Source organism: Oryctolagus cuniculus, chromosome X (genome assembly GCF_051225735.1).
Source record: "Oryctolagus cuniculus isolate XC-2025 breed Fujian yellow rabbit chromosome X, ASM5122573v1, whole genome shotgun sequence".
Classification (NCBI taxonomy): domain Eukaryota; kingdom Metazoa; phylum Chordata; class Mammalia; order Lagomorpha; family Leporidae; genus Oryctolagus; species Oryctolagus cuniculus.
In genome coordinates this window covers 105,357,134-105,380,855 of record NC_142888.1, presented here as the reverse complement: position 1 = coordinate 105,380,855, position 23,722 = coordinate 105,357,134, and the positions used below count along the sequence as shown (strand labels likewise).

At 37.6% G+C, this 23,722-nt stretch overlaps 1 protein-coding gene across 1 annotated transcript; it reads left to right on the top strand.

The window, feature by feature from the left end:
- The first annotated feature begins 12,529 nt into the window (after positions 1-12,529).
- LOC100344688 (actin-related protein T1-like) lies at positions 12,530-13,669 on the top strand. The gene has a single exon (XM_002720278.5). It carries the CDS (start codon positions 12,530-12,532, stop codon positions 13,667-13,669), a length of 1,140 nt encoding a protein of 379 aa, XP_002720324.1.
- The last annotated feature ends 10,053 nt before the right edge of the window (positions 13,670-23,722 follow it).

The window sequence follows — 23,722 nt, the reverse complement described above, 5'->3', positions numbered from 1 at the left end:
TCATTAGTAACAAAATAGATGCAATTGGAAACTATTATGCTTAGTGAAATAATCCAATTCCAAATAGACAAATGTCATATATTTGCCCTGATTTGTGGTAACTAATAAAGTACCAAAATGTAATATATAGGAGTGAACTTGACATTTTGAGATTTTGATGATTGATCACAACTATTGTCTTGAATGTTGAGTAATAGTACTTTTTCTTACTATTTGTTGACCTTTCTCCAGGAATTGATTTTAGCTCCTTTGTCAAAGATTAATAGGTTGTAGATAAGTGGATTGATTTTTGGAGTTTCTGTTCTGTACCATTGGTCTACATGTCTATTTTTGTGTCTGTACCAGGCTGCTTTGATTATAACTGCCTGTAGTATGTCTTGAAATCTGATATTGTGATGCCTCTGGCTTTGTTTTGTTGTATAAGATTGCTGAAGTTATTTAGCATCTTTTGTATTTGACTCCCTTTGATTTCTTTTTCTTGTCTAATGGCTAGGACTAAAAATTACAGGCTATATTGTATAGGAATGTCAAGTGTGGGCATCCTTGTCTGGTTCTAGATCTCAGTGGGAATGCTTCCAACTTTTGCCCATTCAAGAGGATGCTGGCTGTAGGTTTGTCATAAATTGCCTTCATTGTGTTGATGAATGTTCCTTATATAACTAGTGTGCTTAGAGTTTTCATCATTAAATAATGTTGTACATTATCAAATGCTTTCTCTGTGTCTATTGAAATAATCATATGGATTTGGATCTTCAGTTTGTTAATGTGATGTATCACATTGAATGATTTGCAAATGTTGAACCATCCTTGCATATCAAGGATAAATCCCACTTGGTCTGGGTTAATGATCTTTTTTTAAAGATTTATTTATTTATTTATTTATTTGGAACTCAGAGTTACACGGGGGTGGGGGGGAGGAGAGATATATATTCTATCCGATTGCTTACTCCCCAATTGGCCGCAATGGCTGGAGCTGAGTTGATCTGAAGCCAGGAGCCAGGAGCTTCTTCCGGATCTCCCACGTGGGTGCAGGGGTCCAAGGACTTACATCATCTTCTACTGTTTTCCCAGGTCATAGCAGAGAGCTGGATTGGTAGTGGAGTAGCTAGGTCTCAAATTGGCACCCATATGGGATGCCAGCACTTCAGGCCAGGGCGTTAACACATTGCACCACAGCACAGGCGCCTAATGATCTTTCTAATGTGTCATTGGATTCAATTGGCCAGAATTTTCTTGGGGATTATTGAGTCGATTTTCATGAGGCAAATTGGTCTGTAGTTCTCGTTCTCAATTGCGTCTTTTCCAAGACTAGGAATTAAGGTGATGCTGGCTTCATAGAAAGAATTTGGGAAGGTTCTTTCTCATTCAATTGTTTTGAATAACTTGAGAAGAGGTGGAGTTAGTTCTTCATTAAATGTCTTGTAGAATTCAGCAGTGTAGACATCCAGTCCTGGGAATTTCTATGTTGGGAAGGCCTTTATTACTGATTCAATTTCCATCTTGGCAATGGGTATGTGTAAGTTTTCTATGTTTTCATGGCTCAATTTATGTAGGTTGTATGAGTCCAGGGATCTATCTATTTCTTCTAGGATTCCCTCTTTGTTGGCATACAGCTCTTTATAGTAATTTCTGGTGATTCTTTTATTTTCTGTAGTGTTTATTACACTTCTTTTTTCATCTCTAATTTTATAGAATTGGGTCTTCTCTCTCCTTTTTTTTTGGTTAGTTGGGCCAATGATGTGTCAATTTTGTTTATTTTTTCAGAAAACCAGCTCTCCATTTTGGTAATCTTTTGTATTTTTTTTTTGTGGTTTGAATTTTGTTGATTTCCTCTCTAATTTTAATAAACTAATTTCTCCTACGAGTTTTGCATTTAGTTTGCTGTTGTTTTTCTAGATCCTTGAGATGCATTGATAGCTCATTAATTTTGTGTCTTTCCAATTTCCTGATGTAGACACCAATTGCAATAAACTTTCCAATTAACATTGCTTTCACTGTATCCCATAAGTTTTGATATGTTGTATTGTAATCTTCATTTTTTCAGACTTTTTTTATTTCTCTTTTGATTTCTTCTATGACCCAATGTTCATTCAGGAGCATGTTGTTCAGTCTCCCTGTCTTTGCATATGTTCTAGAGATATCTGAGTTGCTGATTGCCAGCTTCATTGCATTGTGTTCTGAGAAGATGCATGGTATGATTTTGATTATTTGAATTTGCTGAGACTTGTTTTATGGCCTAGCATGTGATCAATCCCAGAGAAGGTATCAGGCACAGGTGAGAAGAATGTGAATTCTGCAATTCTAGGATGAGAAGTTCTATAGCTATCTGTTATATCCATTTGGTCTAGAGTGTCGATTAACTCTGCTGTTTCCTTGCTGATTTTCTGTCTGGTTGATCTGTCCATGCTGAAAGTTGGGTATTGAAATCCACCATTACTATTGTATTGGAGTCTAAGTCTCCCTTTATCCCTTAATAGTTCTTATAAATAACAATGTGCCATGTAATTAGATGCATATACATTTATAATAGTCAATCTTCCTGTTGAATTGATCCCTTAATCATTACATAGTGTTCTTCTTCATCTCTTTTAACAGTTTTTGTGTAAATTCTATTTTTTCAGATATTAGGATGGCTACACCAGCTTTTTTTTATTATCATGGAATAACTTTTTCTATCCTTTCACTTTCAGTCTGCAAGCATCTTTGTTGGTGAGATGCATTTCTTGTAGGCAACAAATAGAAGGGTTTTGTTTTTTAATCAATTCAGCCAGTCTGTGTCTTTCAACTTGAGAGTTATGGCCATTTATATTCAAGGTGACTATTCATAAATAATGACTTTGCCCTGCCATTTTCCATAAACATTCCTATTTTTTAGTTTGGATTTCCTTTGTAGTTTTACTGGTATCTTTCCTTCCATTAGCTTCTTCTGTAGTGATGACCATATTTCTGTGTTTCTATGTGCAGCACATCCTTAAGCATCTTCTGCAGGTCTGGAAAGGTGGTGACAAATTCTTATACTTTCTGTTTGTCATGGAAGGTCTTTATTTCACCTTCAATCATAAATGAGACTTTGAAGGGTCTAGTATTCTGGATTAACAGGGTTTTTTTTCTCTTAAGGCTTGGAATATATATCGCCATTCTCTCCTAGTCTGTAGGGTTTCTGATGAGAAGTCTGCTATGAGTCTAATTGGACATCCTCTGAACGTAATCAGGTATTTCTCTCATGCACATTTTAGAATCTTTTGTTTATGTTTTACTGTGGAGAGTTTGACTACAGTGTATTGTGGTGAAGATCTTTTCTATTCATGCCTGTTAGGAGTTCAATGTGCTTCCTGTACTTAGATGCCCATTTCTTCCTCTAAATTGGGGAAATTTTCTTTTATTATTGCATTAAAAAGGCCTTCTAATCCTTTCTCTCTTTCAACACCTTCAGGGACTCCTAGAACCCATATGTTGGGTCTTTTGATAGTATCCTGTAGATTCCCAACAGTGCTTTTTAGTTTTCTAACTTCTTCTTATGTTTGCTCTGACTGTATAATTTCCTGTGCTTTGTCTTCTAAGTGAGATATTCTTTCTTCTGTTTCACTGATCCTGTTGATAAGACTCTCAACTGTATTTTTTATTTGTTCTATTGAAGTATTCTTTTCCAAGATTTCATTTTGAATTCTCTTTAAGATCTGAATTTTGTGGGGGAAATTTTCCTTCATGTCATGTATGGATTTCATTACTTAGTGAATTTGCTTCTGATTACTATTGAGTAATCAGAAATGCCATTTTTGGCATTTCTTCAATATCATCATCTTAAAACATAGTATTGAGGTGTTGTGTTCTTTGAGGGGCATAATGTTGTCTTCCTTACTCTTGTTTCTTGAATTGGTGCATTTTTTGTTTGGCATTTGTGGAGATACTCCTTGCTTTCTTCTTTGATTTTTTACTGTGGCAGCTTTTATCTTTGGACTATGTCTGATTGTATTAGTGGAATGTCTACTTTCAGGGAATAGCTAGAGGCGTGTGGTGGGAGTGATCAGAGAGTTCTGTTCAGTGTTCCAGTGTGATGGATATGTCTGAGGTGACACACCCAAGTTTGTCATGGTAAATTTTTTTTTAATCAGAGGGAGATTTCTTGTCTTTTGGCGTAGAGTCAGTTATCTCCTTTCCTCAAAGGAGACCAGTGCCTGGGTGCTAGCCTCAGTGAATATATTATTCATCCACTCTGCCACAAGGACCACACAAAGGATCTCTGCTGTCCACGGTATAAGCTCAGATTCCCTAGCAGTATCCCTTGCCAAGTAACAAGGGAGCCCTGTTCGAGCAGAGCTCCTATAGTGGCTTCCCAATGTCCCAGCCATACACTGAATCTTCCCATGCAACCTCAGTGTTTTCACAGTCCTGGAACACAAGCTTCTCACAGTCACAAGCACCCAGCCCCCTTTCTGTTCTCTCCACCAGACCCAGAAATCTCCACTTGGCTTGTTGCTGAGCACAGACACAAGCTGGCACAGCTGTTACATATATCCAAAATAGTGTCTGCTCTCTGTCAGCTTGTTTCAAGGTGACTTTGCAGGATGATCAGGGAGAGATAAAATGTGCTCCCCTTTGTTTTTCTCTTCTAGTTTTTGGGGTACAATATCCCCTATGGGGCTCCAAGCTAGATTCCCCTAGGCTCTTGCAGCTTTTTCACTAGTGGTTTGGGCTGCTGCAGTGTGCTCTCACCTTGGTCTCCAACACTGGTGTGGGGACTCTCAGCTTGGGATCCTAAGTTGGGTGCATCTTTGCCCTCCACATAGGTCCACAGTGTTCCTCCAATTTACATAGAGGTTCCTCTGCTGTTTTCCCACTAACTCTTCATTGAGACTGTATTCTTTCCACTTTTTTAAACTATTTTCTCCTAGGCTTAAGTAGTAAGCTCCCTCCCTACTCCATGATTTTATACACATATGACTAACTTTACGTTAAGAATCCAACAAATAGTATGGGGAAAATAATAGTACCTCAACAATGGAGACAAGAGCTATTCAAAGTAATTGCCTCTCAGAGTATCAATATCACTTCTGTAGATTACTTTATAGGTGCTCTATTATCACAGGTCAGGCAGACCATATAGTATTTACTTTTGGGGACTGGCTTTTCTCACTAAGTATGATGTTTTCCAGTTTCAACCATTTTGTTGCAATGAAAAGAATTCATTTTTAACAGCTGTGTATTATTCCATGATGTATATATCCTATAATTTCTTTGTCCAGTCTTCAGTTGACAGGCATTTGTGCTGATTCCATATCTTAGCTATTGTGAATTGAGCTACAGTAAACATGGGCAGTATAGATAACTCTTTTATTTGCTGATTTCATTCCCCTTGGGTAAATTCCCAGGAGTGGGATAGGTGGATCATATGATAGGGCCATATTCAGATTTCCACAGTGTCTTCCATAGTGGATTTACCAGTTTACACTCCCACCAATAGTGGATTAGGGTACCTTTATCCCCACATCCTCCCCAGTGTTGGTTGACTGTTGATTTCGGTATGAAAGCTATTCTAACTGAGGTGAGGTGAAATTTCATTGTGGTTTTGATTTGCATTTCCCTAATTGCTAATGATCCTGAGCATTTTTTCATGTGTCTGTTGGTCATTTGTATTTCCTCTTTTGAAAAAATGCCTCTTTAAATCTTTTGACCATTTCTTAACTGGGTTGTTTGTTTTGTTGTTGTGGAGTTTCTTGGTTATTAATCCTTTATCAATTGCATGGTTTTCTAATATTTTCTCCCATTCTGTCCCATTCTGTCAGTTGCCTCTTCACTTTGCTGTCTCATTTGTAGTACATAAGCTTCTCAATTTGATGTAATCCCATTTGTTGATTTTGTCTTTGATTGCCTGTGCCTCTGGGTTCTTTTCCAAGAATTCTTTGCCTGTGCCAATGTCTTGAATGGTTTACCCAATATTCTCTAGTAATTTGATGGTATCAGGTCATAGATTTAAGTTTTAATCCATTTTGAATGGATTTTCATGTAAGGTGTAAGGGAGGGGTCCTGCTTCATACTTCTGCATGTGGAAATCCAGTTTTACCAGCACCATTTGTTCAAGACACTGTCCTTGCTCCAGGGATTGGTTTTAGCTTCTTGGTCAAATATAAGTTGTTTGTAGATGCATGAATTTATTTCTGGCATTTCTATTCTGTTCCATTGGTCTATCTGCATGTTTTTGTACTAGTACCAGGCTGTTTTGATTATAACTGCCTTGTAGTATATCTTGAAATCTGGTATTCTGATGCCTCCAATCTTGTTTTTGTTGTATAAGATAACTTTAGCTTTTCGGGGTCTCCTGTATTTCCATATGAATTTCAGCATCATTTTTTTCTAGATCCACAATGAATGTCATTGGTATTTTTATTGGTATCTCACTAAGTCAGTAAAATGCTTTCAGAAGAATGGACATTTTGATGATATTGATTCTTCCAATCCATGAACATGGAAGATTTTCCTTTTTTTTATATCTTCTTTTTCTTTCTGTAATGTGTCGTAATTTCATCATAGAGATCTTTGACATCCTTGGTCAAATTTATTTCAAGGCATTTTATTTTTATAGCTATTGTGAATGGTATTGATATTAGTAGTTCCTTCTCATCCATGGCATTGTCTGTGTATACAAAGGCTGTTGATTTTTGTGTATTGATTTTATATCATTAAATTCATGGGATAAATTTCCTCATTGTCACGTACATTGTCACGTCCTTCATTAGTTCATGGATTTGTTTCTCATTCCTTCTAAGCAATCCTACAATCAGTTTTTTTAATTCAATTTCTGACATTTCTTCCATCTTTTCATCTTCACATTCTAGTATTGAAGTTTTGTGTTCTTTTTGGAGAGTCATGCTGTCTTCCTTATTCTCATTTTTTGAATTTCTGTGTTTATTATTCAGCATTTATAGAGATACTTCTTGGTCTATTTTTGTTTTGTTTTGTTTTTTCTCTGTGATGGCTTTTATCTTTAGACTATGCCTCTGTGGCTTAGTAGAGTTTCCACTTTTTCTGTGAATACTCAGATTTGTGTGGTGAGTGTATCCAGAGTGCTCTTTTCAGTGCTCTGGGGTGATGGGAGTGTGGAAGGTGACACACTCCTGGGCATGATAGATCTCCTCTTTTTTTTTTTTTTATCAGATTGGAGGTTTGTTCTACTCTATTGGCATGGTCTCATGCTCTTCTCCTCTCCTTAAAGGAGTACAGTGCCTTGGCACTAGCCCCAGTGGGCACAATGCTCATTAGGGCTGCCCCAGCAACCAAACAAAGGATCTTTGTAGTCCTTGGTGTGAGCACAGATCTCACAGCAATGACTGTGAATTGGGAATCTCTGAGTGTATAGAACTGCCCACAGTGACTGCCCAAAGTCCCAACCACACCCTGTGCCCTCCCACACAGCTACAGTGTTTTACAAGTCCCAGCACACACACTACTCACAGTCATGAGCACCCAGCCCCTGTCAGTTCTCCCAGCCAGAATCAGGTATGTCCCGTTGGCTGGCTGGTTGTTGGGTGTGAGGACATGAGCTGGCCCAGCTGTTATGTATGTCCAAAATGATGCCCAGCCCAGCCTCTCTCAGCTTGTTACAGGATGCTGGTGCAGGGTGCTTGGGGAGAGAGAAACATATCCCCTAATTTTCTCCTCTAGTCAGGTACACTGTCCCCCACAGGGCTCCAAGCTGGACTCCCGCCAGGCTCTTCCTGCAGCTTTATCACCAGTGGCTTGGGCTGCTTCAGTCTAGTCTCACCTTCAAAGCTGGTGATGAGGCTCTTGGCTGCTGGGGTCCTTAGTTGTGCACATCCACATCCTCCATGTAAGTCCACAGTGTCCTTCTAGTTTGCATGAAGTTTCCTCTGCTATTTTTCTCCCTAACTCCTAAGACTGCACTTACTCCACTTGTTTTAAACTATCTTTCCTTAGACTAGAACAGTAAGCTCCCTCCATATTCCACTATCTTGGATCCCCTTTTATATATCCTTTTGCATCACTGGTCTTATTAATTTGTGTCTTCTCCCTCTTTTTTTATTAGTTGTGCCCATGGTATATTATTATTTTAGTTTTTTTTTTTCAAAAAATAACTGTTCCTTTCACTGATCCTTTGTATTTTTTGTTTAAGCTTTGTTTATTTCTGCTCTAATTTTAATTAATTCTTTCCTCCTACTAACTTCTGGTTTGGTTTGTTGTTTTTCTGGGTGCTTGAGATGTATTCACTCCTCAATTTTGATGCCTTTCTCATGTAGGCACCAATTGCTATAACCTTGCCTCTTAACACTGTTTTTGTTGTATCCCAAAAGTTTTGATATATTTTATTGTCATCTTTATTCACTCATAGAAATTTTTTTTTGCATTTTGATTTCTTCAATCCCACTGTTCATTCAAGAACAAGTTGTTCAGTCTCATTGTGCTTGCATATGATCTAGAGATTCTTGAGTTGTTGATTTCCAGCCTCATTATACTGTGGCCAGAAAAGATGCATGGTGTGATTTCAGTTTTTTTTTTTTTTCAATTTACTGAGACTTGTTTTATGGCCTAGCATATGGTCTATCCTATAGAAAGTTCCATGCACTAATGAGAATGTGTATTTCTGCAACTTTGGGGTGAAAAGCTCTGTAGATATCACTTAAGTACTTTTGGTCCATAGTGTAGATTACCTTTGTTGTTTCTTTTTGATTTTCTTCTAGTTGATTTGCCCATTGATAAAGTGGGATGTTGAAGTTACAATTTACTATTGTGTTAGATATTCTGTCTCCCTTTAAATCCATTAACAATTCAAATAGCTGGGCAACCTGGCATTGGGTGCATATACATTTATTATTGTCACATCTTCCTCTTGAATTGATCCTTCTTTTAAGAATTTTCTGTTGAATTCTATTTTGACGGATAGTATGATGGCTACATGTGCTCATTTCTGCTTTCTGTTAGCATGAAATATCTTTTTCCATCCTTTCACTTTCAGTCAACGTGTATCTTTTTTGGTCGGGTGTGTTCCTACTAGGCAGCAAATAGATGGGTCTTGGTTTTTTAATCCATTCAATCTCTATCATTTAGTTGGAGAATTTAGGCCATTTACATTCAAGGTTATTATTGATAAGTAAGGACTTGCCCCTGCCATTTTCCATAAATAATATTTTGTTTACTTTGGATTTTGTACTTCCAGCTGATTTTGTTTCCCTTCACATTTTTCATGATGATGACTATCTTTCTGAGTTTATTTGTGTAGCACATCCTTAAGCATCATTTGTAAATCTGGATGAGTGATGACAAATTCTTTCAATTTCTGTTTGTTATGGAAGGTCTTTATTTAAACTACATTCATAAAAGAGAGCTTTGCAGGGTACAGTATTCTGAGTTGGCAGTTATTTTCTTCTTTTAGGACTTGGACTTCATTTCTCCATTGTCTCCTTAGCCTGTAGGGTTTCTGATAAGTTAGTTGTGAGTCTAACTGGGGACCCTCCTGAAGTTAATCTGGAATTCCCCTTATGCAATATTTAGAGTCTTTATGTTTTACTGTTGAAAGTTTGACTACAATGTGTTGTGGTGAAGATCTTTGCTGGTCATGTCTACTAGGAGTTCGATGTGCCTAATGTACTTGAGCATGCCTTTCTTCCCCCAGATTGGTGAAGTTTTCTGTAATTCACTGAATAATTCTTCTAATCCATTCTCTCATTTCTGCAACTTCACGACCTGTTAAGACCCATCTGTTAGGCCATTTGATAGTATCTCATAAATGTGCAACACTGTTTTTAATTTTTCTAATTTCTTCTTCCTTTTTTCTGATCTTACTGAGATATTTCCAAAGATTGGTATTCTAGCTTGGATATTTTTCTGATGCCTCTCCAAGATTGTTGTTAAGGCTTTCCACCACATTCCTTATTTAATCTATTCGATTCTTCATTTCTAATATTTCAGTTTGATTTCTCTTCAAAATCAATTTCATGGGGAAGTTTTTCCTCCACATCATGTATGGATTTCTTTAACTCATAAATTTGCTTCTCATTGCTTCTGAGGAATCCTATGATTTTTCTTTTGATTCCTTTTCAGGCATTTTATCAATCTCTTCCTCTTCACATTCTGATATTGAAGTGTTTTGTGTTCCTTTAGAAGAGTTACGTTGTGTTCCTTATTCTTGTTTCTTGAATTCTTGTATTTATTTTTAGGCATTTTTGGAAATACTTAGTTTTCTCCTCTGAGGGCTTTTATCTTTGAACTGTGATTCTGTAGCTTAGTGGAGTGTCTGCTCTTTCAGTGAATAACCTGAGGCGTGTATTGAGTGTAGCCAGGGAGCTGTGGTCACTGCTCCAGGGTGGAGTGAGTATCCAGAGTGACACCCAAGTTGGATGTGGCATATCTCCTCTATTATCAGCAGGGGAGAGGGTATGATCACCTTTGTTGGCATAATCACACCCTTGCCTCTCTTCCAACGTGATCAGTTCTCAGGGTTAGCCCACAGTGGGTGCAACTCTCACCCATGCCACCACTTGAACTGTGCAAAGAATCTCTGCAATCCTATGTGTTTGCATAGATCCTGCTGCCATGACCCACCCCAGGCAATCAAGGAACTCTGAGCCTCTGGTGCAGCACACATTGATCGCCTAGAGACCCATTTACACCCTGCAATTTTTTGTGCAATAACAGAGTTCCCACAGCCTTGGTACACATGGCCCCCACAGTCACGTGTTACAAAGGGTCTATTCAACCCTGATAGCCTGTCCTATCCATGGAGAGAGTAGAAACATTCCCAGAGCCAGCTGCCTGTGGGTGCTACATCCTGGTACTTCTATAGAACAGTGCTTCTACAAACATGGTGGCAGAGGTACCTCTTTGATTTGTTGTGTTCAAGTCTTTTGGGTATGTACCCAGTAGTTGGATTTCTGGATCATATAGCAATTCTATTTCTACCTTTTTAAGAAATCTCCACATGGTTTCCCATGGCGGCCATACTAATTTATATTCCCACCAATAGTTTATAAATGTTCAATTTTCTTCATATCCTTGCCAGAATTTGCTACTTTGTGTTTTAGAGTTTAACCATTCTGACAGGAGTGAGGTGTTATCTCATTGTGGTTTTGATTTGCTTTTCTCTGATGGCTAGTGATATTGAACATTTTTTCATATGTTTGTTGGCCGTTTATATTTCTTCTTTTGAGAATTATTGAAATACTTCGTCCATTTCACAACTGGATTGGTTGTTTTATTATTGTTTAGTTTTTAATGTTGCTGATATATTAGTATATTAATCTTTTCCTGGGTAGGTGGTTTTCAAGTATGTTCTCCCATTCTATTGAATGTCTCTTCATTCTGTCAATTCCATTGCTATGCAAAAGCTTCTGAGTTTGACATAGTCCCTTTTGTTTAGTTTTGTTTTTGTTGCCTGTGCTTTGGGGTCATATCCAAAAAGTTTTACCCTACACAACATCTTGGAGTGTGAAACAATAGTGTTGAGGATAATGTGAAACAGGAACCATCCAACAATGGGAATGTAAATGCAAACAATCCAATCAATTGACTGATGGCATAAAATGTGTTACATCCAAATAGTTGCACTTTGAAGGAATATTTAGAGTGAATGTTGTCACACACAATGAACCACATGTTATATGATGTCATTTATATGAAAAGTGGCAGAAAAGATAGATATATAGAGGCAAATATTTTCTGTGGGAGCTCATGTGTATGGTTTAAAGAGGAGAGTGATAGATGAAGGGTACTGAGTTTCTTTTTGAGGTAGAAAAATATTCTAAACTATTCTACCATTTTCAGATATTAGAGAATATTAGATATATATATATATATATAGATATAGAGCTATATAAAGATATTAGAGAATAGAGATATAAGAACATGGAATTATACATTTTAATGGATGAATCATAAGATACATATAATTTATCTCATATAAAGCTATTGGAAACAAGAAAGCAAATGTAAGGGAAAATTAAAAAAAAAAACACTGATCAGGAGGATTACAGGCGTTTCCTCTCCAACTTGATTCTGTGATGGGGGCTTAGTTCCTTCTGTTAGTAAAAGGAAGGGTAATTTTGACATTCCACATAGAGCAGCTCAGCCCAACACAGAAGGAATTTCTCTGGGACAAGTTCATGGCTTCACTTTATTCTAAATGTTGGCATCTGTATGGAGTTCATGTATTTATTAAAGATGTCTATAGATATGGTTTGCCTTACTCTACTAAATATTTCACAAATTAGGGAGCCCTAGTAATTGAGACCCAGCCCCTCCCCCACTGATGTTTATCCAGGGAAACTGTTGCTATGGTGAGATTGTTACATACTGGGCAGCCAGCCTTGAATTTACCTCCACAGGCCTTGAGCCACGAGAAAGTAGACAAGATTCATAGGTTAATGACAGGGTGTTCTGGTGGATTGGCAAGAGCCTGTCTGCTCCATCTGGGCGACAACCAGAGCACTTTGGAATCCCATCAGAGGTAACTGTTGTCTCTTGAAGAGGTCCAACTGATCTTTCTTCATTTTGGTGAAGTCTAGAAGACCAGGTAAAAGACATGTTTAATCCACATTTGTTAGATGTCCCTGCTGTAGTTTTTGACAATGGTTCAGGCCTCTGTAAAGTGGGATTATCTGGAGATATTGGACCCCGTCATGTTGTCAGCTCAGTCGTAGGACATCCTAAATTTAACTTACCTTCTGCAAGAAGCAATCGAATCAAGTACTTTGTGGGTGATGAAGCTCTAGACAAATATGGTTCCCTATATTTACACTGCCCCATAGAACGTGGGCAGGTTACAGGGTGGGATGATATGGAGAAACTTTGGAACCATCTTTTTGAAGTAGAGCTGAGAGTAAAACCAAATGAGCAGCCTGTAATCATGACTGAGCCCTCCTTGAACCCAAGAGAAACTCGAGAACGAATTGCAGAAACCATGTTTGAGAAATTCGATGTCCCAGCCTTTTACCTGGCCAACCATGCAGCAATAGCTCTCTATGCCTATGCCTGTGTCACCGGCCTTGTGATAGACAGTGGTGAAGGACTTACTTGCACTGTTCCCATCTTTGAGGGTTATGCTCTGCCTCATGCAGTCACCAAGCTCTGTGTGGCAGGAAGAGACATCACCAACCATCTCACCCGACTCCTCCTTGCAAGCAAGTGCATCTTCCCTTGTATATTCAACAAAGCCGTGGTGGATGAGATCAAGGAGAGTATGTGTTACATCACCTTGGGATCAAATAAAGAGCTATGCAAGACGGTGGAGGAATACACACCTCCGAGAGAATACATACTTCCAGATGGTCATGTCATCTCCATTGAGGACAGTATGACCAAGGTGCCAGAGGTTCTTTTTTCACCGGATCAGCTGGGCATCAACAGCCCGGGACTCTCAGAAATGGTTTCCATCAGCATCATGAAGTGTGACACCGACATCCAGAAGAACCTGTTTGCAGATATTGTGCTGTGTGGTGGCACCACTCTCTTCCAGGGACTGGAGGAAAGACTTATGAAGGAACTGGAACCACTAGCTTTTGAAGGGAACCCCATCAAGATCACAGCTTCTCCTGATAGATGTTTCTCTGCATGGATCGGTGCATCTGTTATGACGTCTCTGAGCACATTCAAGCAGATGTGGGTCACTGCTGCAGAATTCAAGGAGTTTGGGCGATCTGTGGTTCAGAGAAAATGCTTTTAATGAGCACTGAACCCATGGAACAGGTTGAAATACCAGATTACAGAAGTACTTGTGTGTGTGGGGGCGGGGATACATCACACCTACGAATTCAGCAAAATGTTCAATTAAACTGTCTTGCCATTTCAGATTTTGATTTGTTTTTTGTAGTACCAGAGTAATTTCTAACTTATGTCATACATATTTAAGTGGTTTAAGGCAATGTTTCTTTTCATGTGCACCTCCTCAGAAAGCCTTCTATTCTGCTTTGAGGGTGTGGTCACTCTTCAGTATTTGCAGTAAAAGGTTCGTGAGCCTCAAAGCTAAAAGCATGATTCAGTAATGTCCATGGAATCTTTATTATAAATTTATGTTAGATGTTTTTAATAGACCTCATGTCCAAGAGATAGAACCACCAGTGAAAGTATAGAAAGGGGAAGAGAATTAAGAGGCAGAAATACTATCTTATTCATAGTCTTACAAACCATCTCACTGGGTTGACTTTTAGTTAGTCCAATAGAATTCTGACTCTGCTGTTATGAGATCAGATAGCTAAAAAGATGGTGGGGGTGGTTTTGCATAAAAATCATCATTTGTTTAAGGTTCTCTAAACTCAGATTCTGATTCCAGTTGCAGCATTAAGAATCAATGCTTCAATAATTGTTGAGTGATTATGGTAGTTTTTTCAGTATTTTTTTTGTTTTATTTTATTTTCAGTGATGATTGTGGCGTCACTTTGTTAGGGGTAAAATACTGAAAACAGTTAATGGTAATTAGGGGCCGGCGCTGTGGTGCAGCAGGTTAAAGCCCTGGCCTGAAGTGCCGGCATCCCATATGGGTGCTGGTTCTAGTCCTGGCTGCTCTTCTTCTGATCCAGCTCTCTGCTATGACCTGGGAAAGCAGTAGAAGATGGCCCAAGTCCTTGGACCCCTGCACCCACGTGGGAGACTGGGAAGAAACTCCTGACTTCTGGCTTCAGATTGGTGCAGCTCTAGCCATTGCAGCCATCTGGGGAGTGAACCAGCGGAGGGAAGACCTCTCTCTCTGTCTCTGCCTCTCTCTGTAACTCTCTCTTCCAAATAAATAAAAATAAATCTTTAAAACAACAGTTAATGATAATTAATACTTGAATAAATTATGCATCAGGAAATATTTTTTATTATTTAATGTTATTATCCTGAACTATTGACAGAAAAGTGGAAAATGCAGGAAAATTTTTGCAACACATATTTCAGTAAAGAAATAATATACTTTCTCATGTAATTATATATCTATGCTCACTTTTATGTACATGTGCAAATGAATATATAATTATATATAATTATAAGCATTTGTGGGAGGAGTACAGAAGAATAAACAACACAGTTTTTATTCAAGTTGTTGAACAAAATGAACATATCTACCCAACATCATGTTCAGGAATGTCACATTGTTAGCTTAAATACAATCATAAAAATTATCAATCCCTATAAATCAAGTCTTTTTATTTTTACATTTATTTGAGAGAGTTGATTGAGCAACACATCTCTGTGTGCAGATAACTTATGAAAACCACAGTGTAACAAGAAGATGGTGAAATGATACCTTCAGAGGATAGCATTGTGGCACAGTGGGTTAAGCCACAACCAGGCTGCTCTGCTTTCAGTCCAGCTCTCCACAAATGCACCTGGGAAAGCTGCTGCAGGTAGCTCAAGTCCTTGGGTCCCTGCCACCCAGCTGGGAGACCCAGATGGAGTTCCTGGCTCCTGGCTTCAGCCCGGCCCAGTCCTGGCTGTCTTACTCATTTGGGGAATGAAACAGCATATGAAATATTGATCTCTCTCCCTCTCTCTTTCTCAACCCCTCCCTTCCTTTCTTTCTCTATCATTCTGCCTTTAAATAAATAAATATGCCTTAAAAACAAAACAAAATGAAATATTAAAAAAATGATACCTTCAGAGGGATCTAGGAAAACATTACCATCAAAGCATTCCAAGAAGGATGTTATAGGCATAGAAGGTTAAGCAGCTGTTTGCAGCAGTGGCATCCCTTGTGGTTTCCTTTTCGTTCCTGGCTGTTCCACTTCTGATCCAGCTCCCTGCTGAGGCACCTGGGAGGGCAGTGGGGGATTGCTTGGGCCCCCGTGCTCACGTGGGAGACCCAGAGTAGGCTCCTGGCTCCTAGCTTCGGCCTGGCCCAGCCCCTGCCATTGTGGCCATTTGGGGAGTGAGCCAGCAGACAGAAGAGCTCTCTCTCTCTCTCTCTCTCTCTCTCGATCTCTCTCTCTCTCTCCTTCTATTTCTGTGTCTCTGCCTTTCAAATAAATAGATAAATCATAAAAAAGAAAGGTGTTACATAAACAACTGCTATTTCTGATAACTGAATGTCGTTTTCTTACAATAGACCATCACTAGAGAAAATTTTATGCTATTAAGGCATGTTTAAATAACCTCAGAATAAATATATATGATGTAAAAGGAAATAATTAATATTAGAATATGTTCTAAATGAGGATCAAGGTTAAATATTGACTGAAAAATAAAGTAGACAAAGAGAAATAAGAATTATGTAATACTAAAGAATATAAATCATGGATTCTGGTTGGAATTTAAAATCTTTGAATAGTTTTGCACTAGTCAGAGAAATCTTAAATTTAGAACCTTAATGTTGAAATTGAATAAATTGTGATCTACAAACCTTTTAAAAATGTTTGTGTAATCTCTCCATTTAGAAATATTAATAGACTTGACATAATAAACTAATATGTCAAAGGAGTAATGGAAACTGAAATTAAAAGTGAATGATGCAATACTAGATATTAAAAGATGAGCTACAGCTAATGTTGGAATTAGTGAGCTGATGTTGGAATATAGTCTTAAATACTCATATAAGTAAAAAAGGCTAAAACAACTGAGTTAAGTATTCAATTGTTGCAATTAGGAAAAGGAAACAGAATAAATCCATAAAAATCAGTAGGAAGTTAAACTTAAATATCAGAAACTAATGAGATGTGATGCTGGCATTGTTGTGCAAGCAGACTAAGCCACCACCAGAGATGTCAACATACTGAATGAGCACCTGTTTGAGTCCAGCTATTCCACTCCCTATCCAGCTCCCTGCTAAAGCACCAGAAGATGGCCTGAGCGCTTGTGCTTCTGCCAGTCATGCAGGAGCTTCAGATGGAGTTCTAGGCTCCTGGCTTTGGCCTAGCCGAGCCCCAGCTGTTGTGGAAATTTGAGGAGTGAACCAACAAAGCAGGATCTCTCTCTCTCTCTCTCTCTGAAACTCTTTCTTTAAAATAAATAAATAAAGCTTAAAAAAAACCTAATGAAATGTAAAAGAAGAATGAATAAGGAGGATAAATAAAGACAAAAATTTGTTTTAAAAGACAAAATAAATATATAAATATATATAAAACAATTCAATCACTGACCAAAATTTATGATGAACAAAAACATAAATTTATGAAGACTAAAAGATAGTAGATGCAGAAGGAGAAGAAATTAAGCAATAGCTATATTACAAATAAATTTACACTCAATCCTAGCAGTATACATTTAACTCAAGTTTATGTTATAGATAGCTATACCTACTATAAAAATACAAAATTGTTTGAAGGCTTAACATGAATTAATTAATAGGAGTAGATGTTTTTATCAGTCTTTCAAAAATTCTATTTTATCATCACAACCATGCAGCCTTAGCAAGTTTCAGCAATATTAGCAATATTCAGACATCCTGAAGTCAAAACTGGCCTACAAAGCGATCTTATGTGTATCCCAAACAGGCCTGCCTTAGTATTCCACAATACTAAGTATTTTGACAGGTAGTAGTCTGGGAAGTGTAACCTTGGCACAAATATGATTATCCGTTCATGATGTAGCAGCTGAGTTCCTTGGTCACTTATGCCACCTGTAGTTTGAAATATGTTAAGCACCTTCTTTTCATCTCCACACCAACCAAGGTAATCAGTCAAATGGAATAGTACATCTGGTATGGAAAAATGAAAATGATTAGTGCTACATATAAAGGCTAAAAGGATACTGGGATAATAGTACACATTTAATTCAGTACTGCAACCCCTAAAGAAGCTGGACTGCTTCTATATGACAGTGGACTACTGTAAGCTCAAATTCCCCAAATGCACCTGCTATCCTAGATGTGATATTTTGCTATAGCAAATTAACATTGTCTCAAGCAATGGTTTGTAGTAACCAATCTGTTAAATGTGTTTTGTTTCATTTTATTCTTACCAAATAGGTACCTTAGAAGTTCTAATTCACTGGGATGGAAGAGGGTATAAATTTAAGTGAATTTATTCACCTTCTGTGATTAGTATAAAAGAAAGAGTCCTCTATATATCCTAGATAATAGAGCATTGGTTCAGTATATTAATGTCATTACTAATTGGACTATATGAAGAAGAGTTGGTATATATGTTGGAGGCCTGGGTATAGTAAATGATTTCAAAAGTATGACAGATAAACCCTAAAATAAATCAGAGTCTTATGTCATCTCTGGAATTATGGTAGACCCAGATATCTGTAACACGCTGGACACCCTCTCCAAATTAAAGGACACATTATAAACTCTTGTAACTCTCACCACTAAGAAAGATGCATAACAGGAAATAGGCCTTTTAAGGATCTAACAACTGTACATTTCAAACGTGGAGATGCATTTCCAGCCATTGTATTGCATAACACAGAAAGGTGATCAGCTTTCAAGTAGGTCTCTGCAGTACAACAATGCAATCTGAAGCACAGTAGTATACAGTATAAGCCATTTGAATGTGCTACATTTCCTCACAGGGACAAAGTGCCTCATCACGAGATTTCAAGTGGTTAGAGAGTATTTGGTTGCAATACAATATTAGTCTTTATTATATATTTTATACATTTTCCATGTATATGTCATTCTTTTATAAATTTAAAAATACAAACACAAACAGGGAAAATTTTTCAACAAGGTAATAATCTCCAGAGTAATTTTTACCTCAGTAAGAAAAATACAAATCACTGAACACAAGATAAGACAAAAGACAAAAGTAAGTACTTTACAGGTGAGAAAAATATTAATTTAAAATATCAAACTTTATTAATGTTCAAGGAAACTGTCATTAAATCAAGGATTAGATACAATTTCACATACACCAAATTGGCAAAATATTTAAATATGAGTCATGCAAGACTAAGTGCTACCAAATGTATGTTACAAAGGATTGTTCTCTTATGTTGCTAACAAGAGTTATTCATTCATTCAGTTTTGAAGAGAATTGAACATTACCTAAGCTAAAAATTTAATATTCTATGATGAAATGATCCCTCACATGGATATTTTCACTAGAGAATATCGTACCTCTTTGTACCCCAAAACAAATGCAAGAACTTTCATCTTAGCAATGTATTAATAGCCAAAATGGAAAAAAAATCATATTTTTATTAATATATATGTAAATATATGATATAAATACCAGATAGCTGTGAAATAAATCAAGCTACTTGCATCCATATGAATATCTTCAATACAAAGTCATAAACAAATATCTAGTCACAGGACAACAAATACACTGTAATTCCATTTGTAAATTTTTTAGAATAGGGCAAACTCAACAAAGTATTTTATTTATTTATTTATTTTTTATTTTTTGACAGGCAGAGTGGACAGTGAGAGAGAGAGAGAAAGGTCTTCCTTTGCCGTTGGTTCACCCTCCAATGGCCGCTGCAGCCGGCTCATCGCGCTGATCCGAAGGCAGGAGCCAGGTGCTTCTCCTGGTCTCCCATGGGGTGCAGGGCCCGAGTACTGGGGCCATCCTCCACTGCACTCCCTGGCCACAGCAGAGAGCTGGCCTGGAAGAGGGGCAAGCAGGACAGAATCCGGCGCCCCAACCAGGACTAGAACCCGTTGTGCCGGCGCCACAAGGCGGAGAATTAGCCTAGTGAGCCGCGGCGCCGGCCCAATAAAGTATTGTTTAATGTTAGATACATATGGGATAAAATTAGTAAGGAAAAGCTGAGAATATTGACATAATTTTATAGCTAGTGATTGTATGTAGGTTAGTGGAGTCAAGTGATATTTGAAAGTTGGATCTTAATAGTATCTGGATTTGGGTTCCTAAAAGCAGAATCCACACTAAGTACTCTTTCTCAAGTAATTTATTGGTAGGAGAAGGGGAGATAGGAAAGTAGGATAGTAGAGAGGAAAAATACTAAAAAGGAGCTCAGGTCTCAATTGGAAACTAAATTAAGTATAATGTGAAAAGGAAACTCTGAAGCAGAAATTTTGCCACATACAAGTATTTGACCCCACCTTGACACAAACGGCCATGTGCTTCCATGCCTATCAGTCATTGGCCAAATTCAACTTCTTATGGCGGTGTGAGGTACAGCCTCATGGACTGAAAAGCTCTTTAGATTGGGAAAAAAGGGAGCAAGTGTTAACTTTTTTCAACCAGTCTGCACAGAAGATGAAGAAAGGGTACACCACTCAATAAACAGATACTGGTGGGTGCCAATGGCATTCACTGATGTCCACCTTTGTACCACCCAGAATCACTTATTTAATTATTTCATCCAGAGATGTGTCATAATTTCTGAGAAAATTTCCAAAAAGAGAGTTATTGGGACAAACTGTACCACTCACTCAGAACCTCAAGGCTTTTGTCCAAGGGCCATAATTGATGCTTATGAACTTGCTCCTCCACCACTCATTTGGGATTGCCTTTCTCTTTTTTCTAGCATTTCTGCTGATCTGGGTTAATTGCTTGGTGATTTGACTGATAGATACTTTCAGTATTTATCACATCATGGTTGCTGTTTCTTGCCCATTTATAGAAACTTTACGTGGGAGTAGCGAAAGATAGATTACCCAGGTGTTGCAAAATGATTTTCTGCACCATTTTTATAGCAGCAATCTTACCTACTCATAATGATCAAGGATATTGACCTTTTCAAATATAGTACTCTTTCCTAGGTTTGCTGATTGCCTAGTACTGGATCTCAAAATAATCTGGTGGCAGCCATAGATTTAAATTTGATGGAATTCTTACTGTGTACTCTGGTATAGATGTCTTCATTATGTTCACCAAAATCTCTTATAAACCAGAATATAGGGATTAAACAAAGCACGAATTTCCCAAGTGAGTCATGGGAACATTTACTAGTAGGACCATTCCTACTGTTCCCTGGTCCTTGGATCAAAATGGTCTAACTATTGGGAATACAGCATCATATAATGGCTATTTGGGTTAAGATATATTTTGTGTCACAAATGATAATACCCTATCCTAACCAGGTGTTATCTTCAAACTGATAATTCATCTGTACCATTTAAATTTTTTTCTGATGCACCATTGAAATGGTAGCTTCTATATAGTGTGGTATCTGATATAATTAAAGGACCTCAAGGTTATGTGCTCATTATCATGCTTCTTTTACTGTAAAATGAGCTTCTCATTCCATGGAGATTTATATTATATTATATTATATTATATTATATTATTATATATTAGCTGAGCCACTCTTGGCAAGAAAAGCAAAAATATTTCCAGAGTACATGTTAATCTCAATAAAGGTAAATTGCTACATTTTCTAGAACAGAACCCTATTCTCCTATAATCAATTGATTATCAAGTATGTGATTGGTCTCCTTAAAAGGTAATACAATACTGGTAGCTCAACACTGGTTTCTGTAATTGTCAGACTCTGACTCTGAGTTCCTGGGAAAGACTACTTAGAGGAAGGTGCTTGAGAAAGTCTTAAGCCAAAATCCAGGACTCCTAATCAAGCTATACTTTGATGTTGTGTTTTGTAAGCTTAAGTTATTGACATTTTTCCATATGCAAGCCTCCAAAATATGAGTGTCTTCATCAATATAGATTTCAGGCAGTAGGCTAAGAATAGATTCTTGGTATAGAGGTGCTCAGTTTCATCTGTACTTAAAAAATTCCCTAATAAAAAAACACTAAGAGGCCATCCTCATGTAATATTAATATATTATATATATATGTAAATATATATATTCAAGAGCAGAAGTTCACAAACTATCAACACAATATGGCTGCCTGTTTTGGAAATGAAGTTTTATTGGAATATATCCATGCCCATTTTGTGTTGTCTATTGCTGCTTTTGCACTGAAACAGCAGGATCGAGCAGTTGTGAGACTGTAAGCTACACAGACCTAAAATATTTACTACGTGACCTTCAAGCAAGATTTTACTGACCATGATCTAGAGCTACACACTTGGTTGGCACTCAGGGTACTTTTAAGATATTACCATAAACTAATTTTATTGAATGCTTTGTCATAGTCTAACAAGTGTCACCAAATTTCCAGCTTGTGGTGTCTGTGCCCTCTCTATTCCAAAATACTACTAAATGTTTATATTTGGGGGCTTGTTTAAGAAGCTCTCATTTCTACATACCATACTAGTTATGTTTCAAGTTTGGGTGTTCTAACTTAAAGATTTTTAAAGGATGAAATAAATATATCAAAATTTATATTACTTAAAATTATTGTTGTTATTTAGGTTTATTACATAGATCAATCATGTACAGAACCCAGTCTGCTTTTATCTGGTTCTTCCAAAAATATAAAATTCAACTTGTATCTCATAGCACACAACAACTCATCAGCCCTCTATCATCATATTCAAGATAGTGGTAAATGAGAAAAGGGGAACTTGACAAAATGTGGCATGTTTTTTTGAAAGGTGTGTGGAATTTCACAACCCTCTTGTTCATATCCCATTTTTCAGGTTGGGTTACATAATCATATTAACCTTCAAAATCATGTGCCAGCTAATATTAGACTATTTTAAAGTAAGGAAGGGGGGGCAGTTGGCTATATATTTCACAAATGAAGTGGTTGCCAAAACGAATGTTAGCCAAAAAATATCGTGGTAAGAATCTTTGACTAGGAGCTGGCACTGTGGTGAAGCAGGTTAAAGCCCTTCCCTGCAGCGCCAGCATCCCACATGGGTGCGATTTGATTCCGCTGCTCCACTTCTTTTTTTTTTTTTAACTTTTATTTAATAAATATAGATTTCCAAAGTACAGCTTATGGATTACATTGGCTTCCACCCGCCCATGACTTCCCTCCCACCCGCAACCCTCCCCTTTCCCACTCTCTCTCCCCTTCCATTCATATCAAGATTCATTTTCAATTTTCTATATATACAGAAGATCAGTTTAGTATACATTAAGTAAAGATTTCAACAGTTTGCACCCACATAGAAATACCATATGTTCTCCCTGATTGGTGACAACTGACTGAACACCAAAAAGGAAACCTGTTGAAGTGAAATCGACACTAAGAGAAACGGTGACTTGATCAGCATAGCCCTGACTGTTAATGAACAACTTAATCCATTATCCCTCTTAGAATTTTTTTTGTCTGTTCTACTTAATATGACTGGTTTAATTCTGTAATTAATACACAGTTATTCTTAAGTGTTGAAATTTAACTGAAATGTGATCCCTGTTAAATATAAGAGTGGGAATAAGAGAGGGAAGAGATGTATAATTTGGGACATGCTCAAGCTGACTTGCCCCAAATGGTAGAATTAGAAACATACCAGGGGACTCCAATTCAATCCCATCAAGGTGGCATGTACCAATGCCATCTCACTAGTCCAAGTGATCAATTTCAGTTCACAATTGATCATAATGAAAGGACTAAGAGTCAAAGGGATCACATAAACAAGTCTAGTACCTGCTAATACTAACCGATAGAATAAATAAAGGGGAGAGTGATCCAACATGGGAAGCGAGATACTCAGCAGACTCATAGAATGGCGGATGTCCTAAACAGCACTCTGGCCTCAGAATCAGCCCTAAAGGCATTCAGATCTGGCTGAAAAGCCCATGAGAGTATTTCAGGCATGGAAAGCCAAGACACTCTGGCAAAAACAAACAAACAAACAAACAAACAAAAAAAAAAAAAAAACAAACCCTAAATGAAAGATCTCTGTGAGTGAGATCCCAGTGAAAAGAACAGGTCTTCAAAGAAGGAGGTACCTTTCTCTGAAGGGAGGAGAGAACTTCCACTTTGACTATGACCTTGTCTAAACAAGATAAGAGTCAGAGAACTCAAGGGGC

Excerpts from the sequence above, each read along its gene's own strand:
- LOC100344688 (XM_002720278.5), top strand. The coding sequence starts at position 12,530 with ATGTTTAATCCACATTTGTTAGATGTCCCTGCTGTAGTTTTTGACAAT.